Source organism: Miniopterus schreibersii (genome assembly GCF_964146895.1).
Source record: "Miniopterus schreibersii genome assembly, chromosome: 11".
Classification (NCBI taxonomy): Eukaryota; Metazoa; Chordata; class Mammalia; order Chiroptera; family Miniopteridae; genus Miniopterus; species Miniopterus schreibersii.
Window position 1 is genome coordinate 28,506,103 of NC_138111.1, and position 11,683 is coordinate 28,517,785.

At 42.2% G+C, this 11,683-nt stretch overlaps 1 protein-coding gene across 5 annotated transcripts in view; it reads right to left on the bottom strand.

The window, feature by feature from the left end:
* The window catches only part of NFX1 (nuclear transcription factor, X-box binding 1), a 69,642-nt gene extending 62,214 nt beyond the window's left edge, over positions 1-7,428 (bottom strand). For all 5 annotated transcript variants that reach the window (XM_081151054.1, XM_081151056.1, XM_081151053.1 and 2 more), the window contains exons 1-2: positions 7,324-7,428; positions 2,622-3,602 (exon numbers count right to left, since the gene is read on the bottom strand). In XM_081151054.1, the coding sequence (XP_081007180.1) occupies positions 2,622-3,602; positions 7,324-7,348 (1,006 nt within the window). In that variant the 5' untranslated portion in view covers positions 7,349-7,428. The remainder of the gene's footprint in view (positions 1-2,621; positions 3,603-7,323) is intronic.
* Between the last annotated feature and the right edge of the window lie 4,255 nt (positions 7,429-11,683).

The following is an 11,683-nucleotide window of genomic DNA, read 5'->3' on the forward strand; positions in this document are numbered from 1 at the left end:
AATGTGAATAAAGTGTTCTCAAGAATATGTAGGAATGTGAGGCCAAGAGTGATTTGTTAGGCAGAACTCTAAGATGGCCTCCAAGATTCCCACCCCAGGGTACGCATGTCCTGTATTATCTCCTCTCCTTCAGTATGGTGGGCTGATCTAATCAGGTGAGACCTTTTAAAAGAGTCTATAGAGATCAGAGACAGAAGTCAGAGAGGTTTGAAGGATCTAGAGCAGATGCTTTCCTACATGCCTTAAAAAAGTAAACTACCAAGGTGTGGAGAAGGCCCATGTGGTAGGGAATTGCAGGTGGCCTCTAGGAGCTGAGAGTGACCCTCTGGCAATAGCCAGCAAGAAAATGGGGACTTCAGTCCTACACACATAAGGAACTAAATCCTACCAACAACCAGTGGGCATAAATGAGGAACCTACACTTCAGATGCGATTGTGACCCTGGCCAGCTTTCAGTCCTCTGAGACTGAGTGGAGAACTCAGCTAACCTGGACCCAGACTCCTGATCCACAGAAACTGTGATATAATAAATATGTGTTATCTTAAGCCACTATATTTATGATAATTCATTATGAAGCAATAGGAAACCATGAAACAGCCTTAAGAATTCAGAAACAACTCTGGTATAACGTTGCCTGGGTTCACACACAAGTTGAGGTCCCAAGAAGGACTGCCTGGTGAAGCAAATTAGAACTAGAAGAACTACAGGTCAGTGTAAAACCAGGCCCCGGGCAGGTGGTGGCTTCACATGTTAAGCCATATGTCACATTAAACTAGAGGGAGACCAGAATTGTGAAGGTCCATGAGGAAGAGAATGAAGCTATTTAGCCTAGATGAAAAATATCCTCAGGGCAAAATGAGAAGTGTCTTCAAATATTACAAGAAGCTGATTTGCAATGAGGAGGGAGGGAAACTATAAGGAGAGAGACTAATTGCTGTGTAGCTTCAGATGCCAGAACTTGAACCAGAGGATAGAAAGTATTTATAGGAAGGAAGTTTTCAGTTCAGTGTAAGAAACAACGTTCTAACAGTCAAGAAAAAAATAGTCTCTGCTTTTAAGGAGCTTACAGATAAGTGGAGGAAACTGACACATAAACAAATGATGGTTTCCAGTGTAACGGCTATAGAAGCATGTATATGTAAGGAAAAGACATAGCCCAGGGCTGGAAAATATTAATTTTATCTGTAGAGGTGAGAAAAGGTTTCCTGGACATGTGACTAAACTAGCTTTTGAAAAATGAGTAAGAACTCACCAGTTAGCTAAGTGGTAGACATTCTAGGCAGAGGGAGCTACATATGCAACATCATGGAAAGTGAAAAGATATAGAGTCCAGGAAATAAAATGTGGGGACCGAGGCAGCAGAAGATGGGGTTGTTGGGTAAGGCAGAAGCCAAAATTTATAGGTGTTAAGATAAAGTGAACAAAAGGGGGTGAGGGGTGACATAATTCAATGTGTTTTAGAAAGATTGCTCTCTGATCCTGGTGTAAGAGATGAACTGAGAGAAACTGGAGATGGTGAGATTAGTTAGGAATTCTTGCAGATAAGCAGACAAAAGATGATGTAGGTTGGAACCAGGTGAGGTAGTGGAGATGTTACCATCCCCTACTTGTGCTTTCAAGATTCAAAAAAAATCTTGCACTGACAAACAAACAAAATAGGTCCAGAGGCATGGAGGCATGGAACAGACTCCAGGGCTGGGAGATTAACCAAAGAACATATATATATATGCATAACCAATGGACACAGACAACAGTGTGATGAAGGTCTGGGGTGGGGCAAGGGCTGGGTAAGGGGGCGAACTGGGGGACATCTGTAATACTGTCAACAATAAAATAAAATAATTTTTTAAAAAGCAAATAAAGAAATATTCATCCATGAAGAAGAAAAGAGAACATAGGAAAATCACTTGCTACATTTTATATTATGGTACATTGTGTAGTCTTCTGTCAGTATTTATTATCAGTCATTTAGTTTATGATAGAGAATAACTTTTGATTACTGATGCTTGTAGAATTATTCTGTCTTGGACTGTTTGAAGATCTGTATTTTTATTACAAAGTATAATAAAAATAAAGTGAAAAATCAAAATAATAATAAATTCTTGCTACCAAACATCTATACCACCCATATATGCATTTTTTAAAACACAAATTTCCTTATTTAAGAATTCCTTATTTGTATTTGCTTATGATATAAAAACTAAGTAAATAGTTATCTACTGGGGAGGGGAGAGGTGATAGCAGAATCCAGGCAGATTATGAACAAGGATAGAGAGACTTTTCACTGTGTACCTTTTTTAAAAATCCTCACCTGAGGATATGTATTTTTTATTGACTTTAGAGAGAGAAGAGAGAGAAAGAGCAACAGAGAGAAACATTGATTAGTTGCCTCTTATACATACCGACTCGGGACTGAATCTGAAACCTAGGAATGTACCCTGACTGGGAATTGAACCCATCACCTCTTGGTATATGAGACAATGTTCCAACCAACTGAGCCACTTGGCCAGGGTACTGGGTACCTTTCTATACTTTCTGGCTTCTAAGTTGTGTGAATATACTACCTACTCAAAAACTTAAAAATAAAACAAAACATTTCCATCCATCTAGGTAGACTTACCTGTGTGTGTTTCCACATTCTTTAGCACAGGGTTCTGTTTGCCTCGGGGAGGATCCTGTCTCCTCATAGCACTTTTCTCTGGGTCAACCCGTCTGGAAGACTTGTTGACAACTGCCAAGTTCCCATTGTTACAGGCAGATTTTGCTGGTCGTTCATTAAGATTATCCTTTAGAATGGGGGTGATATTGTTTCTGGTTCCTGCACTTCCATGTCGTAGGCCCTCCTGTTTTGGTGGATTCCTGCCTGGACGTGGCCTCGCCCCCTCCACTTCCCAGGGAGGTCTTTTCTGTGAGTGTCTTCTCTGTTCGTTGCGTTTGGCCCCAGACCCATCCAGTACTCCTTTTCTGAAGGATGTATCTGAAGAGTCAGGGTGGATAACCCCTACGGGTTTGGTATTTTCAGGTCCAGCATCCTCGGGTTTGGGAGTCATTCTGTTACCCCACTCACATTTGAGTTTCCCCTTGACTTTTGGTCCTCTACCATAACTGTATACAAATTGGGATGCTTTTTTGGGTTTTGCTCCCCTGGGATCTGCACCAATAATTTCCTTCTCACTTTCAGCAGGGCTGTGCTCTCTAGGCTTTGTCCCACTCTCTGATCTGGCCACACTTTCTGAGCCAGATGCATCTGAGGTCTGGTCAGTTAGACTTTGTATTCTCTTGACTCTGATATGCTGCTTTTCACTCCTCAATTTCTGTCCAGGTTGATTCTGAAGGCTCTTGAGTGATTTATTAGAAGCAGAGGACTGAAACATCTGTTGACTCTTAGGTTTGCTTCCTGAAGGATGGTAACTGTGCTGATGAACAGCAGAGATGTCATCATAAGGGACTTGCCTGGAAAGGTGACACGGAGGTGGTGAACTGTAATTTCTTCTACCAATTCTATTAGAATCTAGTCTCCTTTGACCCCCACAATGTAGACCAGAATTTTTTCTCTCCTGAGGAACAAACTCAGAAGCATCCGTATTGAATTTAAAAGTACCTAGGACATAAAAAACAGACATGCCAGTAAAGAAATTACTTGCTCAACCATGAAGCCCACAAGATTATAAGCCGTATCTAAAAGTTATTTTCCTAAGGACTTTGTGTAAAACAGGCTCTTAGTAAGACCTGTTTCCTATGAAGGTGATGTGGAAGACTGATCATTGCATGTACAGTAGCCTCACCAATAGCCACCGCTGAGAGATGCTAAGTAAAACTGCTCACCTGGGTCATCAGGCATTATTTATACAACCATTTATTTCATCAAAAATTTTTTTATTTTTTTTATTTTATTTCATCAAAAAATTTAAGGTCAGCAAATAGTTCAGAGTTGAGACATCAGTCAGTAGGTTCCATGTGGTCTTTCAAAACTCTAATGTAGCATTGTGTAATATCAAGTAAATGGGCTTAGGAATCAGCCAAAATCAGTTTAAAGTCTGACGCTCCAACTTATGCTATGAACTTCAGTCTATCACTTGATTGCTTTTAGCCTAGCATCCTCATCCATGACAAAAGATAATGCTATTTTAAAGGGTTACTATGAAATTTAAATATGATTTCATATAGATAGTACTTAGCATAGTGAGTACATTAGTTCCCATCTCTTCCCCCCAGGAATATATTTTAGGTTTTCCACACATAACCTCTATAATATAGTCCAGAATCCCAGGGTTTCAAAAATTGAACACATGACCCTTCAACCCACTCATTTATTCCCCAAGATGCTTCTTTGTGTAGTCAACTCAGTCCATGAAGCGCAAAGACAAAATGATTTGCCTCGCCCGGCCAGGCGTGGCTCAGCGGTTGAGCGTCGACCTAGGATCCAGGCGATCGGGGTTCAATTCCTGGTCAGGGTACATGCCTGGGTTGTGGGCTCGATCAATGACTCTCTCATCACTGATGTTTCTATCTCTCTCTCTCCCTCCCTCTCCTTTCCTCTCTCTGAAATCAATAAAGATATATTAAAAAAAAAAAAATGATTTGCCTGAGGATGCAAAACTAGTTAGTAGCAAAGTCAGAACTATATGAAGCATACAGAATATACTATGAATTTATAGGGCCTAAGAGACATGGATTTAAGGCCCTGCCTATTACTTATTGTGTCTTTATGCAAGTTACTTAACCCCAGTTTTCTTATATATAATGGAGATAGTAATAATTCCTACATCAAAGAGTTGCTATGAAAAGTAAAGCAAGTTAGAAACGTGTATAAGGTGGTTAAAATGGTGCTTTATTTTTGCTGTTAGGATTACAGACTATCCAAAACACACAGAGCCAACCACAGATGGGTGCAGTTCAGAGCACGGGGGTTTCAGGTTTATTAATAAGCCTGTTAGGTACTTTATTAGATACTTAACATGTGCCAGGTACTGTTTTAAGCACTTTGCAATGTTGGCTCATTTAATCCTCACATTCCTGATAAGAAAACTTGCCCAAGGCCACAAGGGATTTCTAAAGCAAATTCAGAATTCCATCCCATGCTATGTGGTTCTAGAGACCCATGCTCTTACACTATCACCACGCTACACTGTCAGAGGTTGGGCAGCTGGTACCATAGAAACATACACTAAAGAAGTGAACGAGATCATAAAGGTCATAGGGTAACCTCTCGCTCAATCCAGGATTAGTTTTGAAAGCTTTCACATAGGCAGAATCCTAGGGATGGGGTGGAGGGCCTTACAAATTCAGAAAGTGGCAGAGAGGGTATTCTGGAAACCTAACAGATAAGTTAAAGGTGGGAATGGATAGACTAGACCTAGTGGGTATTGTGTAGTCTTTTCCTGCTTGAAGAAGCAAGGTTGGAGAGAGGGGCAGAAAAAGGGTCAGTAAATATCCTGGTAAAGGATGGGAAGAGGGTGTTTCATGTTAAGCAGTAAAGAGTTGATTCAACTAGAGATTCTAGACAGGGCAGTACCTATTAATATACAGCATATGTTCCACTAGATATGATGTAGTAGGCAAAGCCCTCAGAGAGAGCCTTAAGAGACATGAGGAAGGGGGAAAGGGCACATGAATCAGGAAACTGGACCTGAGACACAAAGGTCTGAAATACCCTTTCCCCCCAACTACTTAAAATATTTGGAAGTTACTCAGTAAATGGGATGTCTCATACCAAGGCATTACTATAGTACAAGTGGTACCCTAGATCCAAGATTACATGGCAGCCTGGTAGGTGTCCAACAGGTGGGTGGAACAGAGTAAACCAGATTATAAAGTCCAGAGACAAAGCTGGCATTGGAGTCTGCCATGGGCAGAAAGATAGCCCCAGGGACTGGGCTGCTATTTGAGGACAGAGGCAGGCAAAAGAACCAAACCTTGAGTGGGGATGGAGGTGTGGGTTAGAGATCATGCTGGAATAGAAACTAAGGCAAAAAAAAGCAAGCTCAGGAACATGAGAGGGAGTGGGGAGATCTTTGGAGTATTGGACTTTGTCTCAGTAGATGGGGAAGAAGAGGTTGTAACCTGGGGAACAACACTGTTGGCCAAAACTATGACTCACAACGAGTCCCATCCAATTCTTCTTCAAATATTGAAAGATAAAGAACTGGGTCAGAAGTGAACCTGAGGATGAGAATTTAAATGGATCCACTTTAGAGGAGATGGAAAAAGAATGGGTGGGAGAATAACAAAACACCACCCTAAAAACGTTCCCACCCACCAAGATGACTTAATACCTAAATCAGGACTGGGGTACACCAGTGCAGTGTTTTCCAACTTTTTACCAAGATCCACAGTAATAAATACATTTTATCTGCCACCCAGTACACAAACACATATATACTCTTCTTAGTACCCTAAAAGCTAGTAGGAAGCAGAACTAAGACCCAAATCAATGACTATAAATCTCATGCGGCAAACTGCTGCCCTGTTTTTCAGAAAGAGTGGGTCCTGAAACCAAATCAATGTGGTGAGCCGCGACAAGTAATTTTTCAGAAGAAACAGAAAGTACAGTGTATTAAGACAGTAAGGAAAACCATTGCTTCCTGAAAACTTTTGGTTCGCTTTTATATTTATGTATGTGTGCACTGAGGTCTCAAAGTTAAATGTGCCTTTTCGGTCGCTGTCCAAAAGTTTGCAAAACAAAAACTCTATGGTACACTCTGAAGTAAACGGAAATGGATGTTACATTAACAGCCAAATGAGGCTGTTTCCATACACAGAGGCAACTCCGGAAGAGGAAGTGAGCTAATACTTATGGAGCAGGTACAACACAGGGCGGGAGCCTTCACAGGAATTAACCTAATTACCCCCAACTGAAAGATGAAGAAAATGACAGTCACACTGGGAGTTCGTGGAAGGCTGGGATTGGAAACCACGGGTATTCGGCTAGCGCCCGCACCGCTGCACCAGGAAGCACGAATACACCTTAAGCACTGCGTGCAAAGCCACTACGCGTCGAGAGCCTGCCAGTCACCGACGCCCGCTAGTCGGAGATCAGTGCAGCCGCTGCCCCCGGAGATACCGGACACCCACATCAACTCGCTGGGCGCTACAACAAACTCACTCCCCTCAGAAACCCAGCTGCCCGGCTTCACGACCTGGTCGACGATGGTCGAGGTCTCCGTAAGCACGAAGCGCGTGCTCGGCCCTTCGGAGCCACTATCCCCAACCCTAGTACGCGCCACTCTCGCGATATGAATGGCCGAAGCCCTAGAACTCGTCACTGACCAAACTTCCGCAAGAGAGAGAGACCCACGCTCCCACACGGATCAGAACAGTACCTGGAACAGGAGGCGCCTCCGCCATCCCTTGCGTGCCGCAACACCTAAAGCCAGCCCTGCAGTTCAGCTAGCGCTGTCACCCGGTCACGTGCCCTGGACTTCCGGCGGCGCGAGAACGTTGGCGACAGCGCGCCAGATAGACGGCCACGGAGTTTGCGCGGCCTAACCTAACTGTGCGGTGCGTCCGTGACGTCAGAAAGTTGCGCCGGACACCGGGCGGAAGGAGGGAACAAGTTGCTATAGTTTTCCGGGAAGGCGGGCGTGGGGCGGCTCGCGGGCACCTGCGTAATCATTGTTTTCGTTCTTAAGGTTCACTGTGCTCACTTGCTACTATGTCCTTTTGCCCTGCCACCCAACCAGTTTTGCTTGGTCTTCTGGAGTCAGCTCGGACATCGCCTTAGAGTAATTCAGGGACGGGGTTAAAAAAACACACAAAACTAGTCAAAAGACAATCTTGGGAAAAACTATCTGCAAAACAAAGGGTAATATACAAAAAGCTCTTACAAATAAGTTAGAAAACGATAAACCACAAGTTCGAAACGGTAAAGAACTTGAACGGGTAGACGACTACCAATATAGAGGGATACAACATGAGGGGTAAAGTTTGGAAGCAGTGATTATTTTTAAAGCATAAAATATAAAAGTTTAAATGAATGTGTGGAGTGTTTGGTTGTTGCATTACTAAAACACATTTAAGTGTGAAGCATCTACATTTGTAAACTAATTCACTGGTCCAGGCTTCCCAACAAATGCAAAACAGATTCATTCATTTGTACATGTTTTAATGCATACTCTGTCTCAGGCATTGCTTTGTGTTGGAGGTAAATGGTGAAAAAAGACAAACATGGCTCCTGCCCTCATGAAGTGCATTATCTAGTAGGGGAGATAAAAATTAAGTAATGTTTGTTTGTAAAATAATTACAAATAAGTAATGTTTGTAAAATAATTACAAATTAGCCTGGCCGGGGTGCTCCTATGATTTAGGAGATCCCAGTTCCATTCCTAGTCAGGGCATATTCCTGGGTTGTGGGCTCAATCCCCAGTAAGGGGTGTGCAGAAGGCAGCTGATCAAATGACTCTCTCATCATTGATGTTTCTCTCTCCCTCTCTTCTCTCTGAAATCAGACATATTTATTTATTAATCCTCACCTGAGGATATTTTTTCTATTGCTTTTCAGAGAGAGTAGAAGGGAGAAAGAGACATTGATGTGAGACACATTGATTGGTTGCCTCCTGCACGTACCCTGACAGGAGCCAGATATTGAGCCTGCAACCATGATACCTGCCCTTGGCTGGAATCGAACCTGGGACCTTTCCGTCCGAGGGCTGACATTCTAGCCACTGAGCCAAACCGGCTAGGGCAATAAAGACATATTTAAAAAATAATTACAAATTATGTTGGTGTTATGAAAGAAATTAGCAGGGTAACAGTGTTAGAGACTTAGTAGGATCTGCTTCAGAAAAAATGTAGCTAGCCCTGGCTGGGTAGCTCAGTTGGTTAGAGCGTCATCCTCATATGCCAAGGTTGCAGGTTCAATCTCTGGTCAGGGCACATACAAGAATCAACCAAAGAATGCATAAATAAGTGAAAAAACAAAAATCGACGTTTCTCTCCCTCTCTCTCCCTCCCTAAAACCAATCAGTAAGAACATGTGGCCAGGCTTCTTTCAGAACAAAAGATGAGAAGGAGCAAGCTACGTGAAGATTCAAAGGGAATAGCATATGCAAAGCCTATGAGGAAGGAAAGAGCTTGAAGTCTTCAAGGTACTGAAATGTTTGCTGGAGAACAGCGAACAAGGAAAGTGGCACAGTATGAAACTGTGGAGAGGTAGGTAAGGAGATCATGCAGACCACCTGCAGGCTGTGCTGATGGATTTTATTCCAAGAGCAACAGGAAGTTATTGAAAGGTTCGAAGCAAAGAAGCGGTATCTGATTTACACTTACATTTATCTTGTTCCTAGGGGAAGAGTGAATTGTGGGGGAGCAAGAATAGAAGTGGTCAGACCAGTTACGTTTTGTATTATGCTAATGCAGAATATGATGGTGGCCTTGACTAGAGTGACAGTAAATGTGAAGATTTGAGGTATATTTGAGATATAACCATTATACAGCTTCCAAACTTTTCCCAACAGCAGGTATGATGTGCTCTCATTGTTATTTCGTTCCTGATTACTGAGTCTGAGATTTCTTAATAACCTTTTGTTTCCTCTTTTTAAATTGCTATTCATATCCATTGCCCATTTTCCTATTGGGCTTACTCTACTTTTCTTGCTGATGGTTTCTTGTGTATTATAGATATCAGTTCCTTGTCAGTTTTAGACATTTCAGTTTTCATCTTCCATTAAGTCTATTAATTTTTTGTTTTTTTTGTTAAATTGGTTGTGTGTTTTTTAAAAATATCTTTATTGATTTCAGAGAGAGGGAGAGAAAGAGAGACAGAAACATCAATGATGAGAGAGTCATTGATTGGCTGCCTCCTGCACATCTCCAACTGGGGACTGAGCCTGAAACCTGGGCATGTGCTCTGACCGGGAATCGAACAATGATCTAGATCCTAGTCCGAGGCTCAACTGCAGAGCCACGTCTGGCCAGGCAATTTTGTCCTTTTTTGAACATAAATACTTAATTTTTGACAGATCAGTTCATCAAACAAAACTTGTCATCTTTAGAAATTACTGCATGTATCAGTCTGGGTCTATTTAGGTGAGAGGAACCACACAGTAATTTGAACAGGGGAGGTTTTATTTATTTAAAGACTTATTAACTATAAGGGGATTGGAGTAATAAGGATTGGCTAATAAGAATCAAAAGAGAACTCTAAAAGAATACAGGATTAGTAATATAAGGAATAGCCATTACCTCTAGGGTTGATTGAGATAAAGTGTCCAATGAAGATCACCCCAGAGTTGAGGTGCAGACTTTGTTAGAGAGGATGTGCCTGTGGCTCACTAGATGGCAGGGAAGTCACTGCCACTGTGGTGCTGCACTGGCAGAAGCTGCCAGAAACCTACCTTGTAGGGTGCTGGGGAAAGCCATTTACAAAGAGGTGTCTCACAAGAGGCACTCTACTACAAACCACCTGAGGGGGTTACTAGTTGTTTCTGACTGCTAGCCGCCATATACTGAAAAAGCCAGCTGCTGAAGAAGTCTATGCATTGCAGGAGCCAGACACTGGAGAAGCTGCCCAGAGCACAGAAGCCTGCCTAACCAGAACACTAGAAAAAGGAAACAAAACTTTTTTTGCTGCAATATCTCTCTGGTGCCCTCTACTGACAAAGCTTAATACCTGACAGCTGGCAAAGGAAAAATATTTAAAGGGCACAAATCCACTTCACCAAGCAGGCAAAAAAGGTAAATTTGGAACTGAAAGGCAATAATTTATTACTGGCACACTACAGAACCTACCCATTATTTTCAAAACTTGTAAATAAATGGAAGTAACCCAGCATTTATCCTGCCTTTCCTTTTGTTATACAAATAGCCGAGGTAGGAGAAAACCTTAGGGTGTTGTTTGTGGATTCCAAATAACTTGGGGGACTGGATGTGAAAGAGATGGGTTTATCAGGACTTACGTGTACACTGGTGGTGGCTGACCAGTGAAGTTTTCCACCAAGTCCCATCCAGCATGTGGCCAGCTGATGCAGGGGTAGGGGGGATTGAGTGCAAGCTGGGTAGGAGTGGGGGGGATTGAGTGCAAGCTGTATGAGATCAAAACACTAGCTGTTTACAATCCAGGCTCACATCTAGAAGCAGTTTCTCTTTGGCCTTTCTTAGACTAATGAGCTGGCCAGGCTCCCAAAGTTTCACAGTTTGCTTACAGATGGCCTTCACTATATTCCCACAGGGTGGGAGGGGGAGTTGGAGCATGGGAAGGGGCCCATGTTCCCATTTACCACACACCTATAAACAGTACTTCACACAGCATACCAAAACTTATGACAAGCAATGAAAGCAGTGCTCAGATAGAAATTTATAGCTATAAATAGTTACATTAAAAAGAAGTCCAGACAATGGAGCATTATTCAGTGCTAAAAAGAAACGAGCTATCAAGCAAAGAAAAACACACGGAGGAAACTTAGATGCATATTATTTAGTGAAAGAAGTCAATATGAAAAGGCTACAAACTCTATGATTCCAACTATATGACATTCTGGAAAAGGCAAAACTATGGAGACAATAAAAAGATCAGTCATTGCCAGGGCTTAGAGGAGAGGGAGGGATGAATAGACAGAGCACAGATTTTTAGGACAGTGAAACTATTCTGTATGGTACTACAGTGGTAGGTATATTGTCAAAACCCACAGAATGTACACCACCAAAAGTAAACTACTGACTTTCAGTGATAATGATGTATAAATG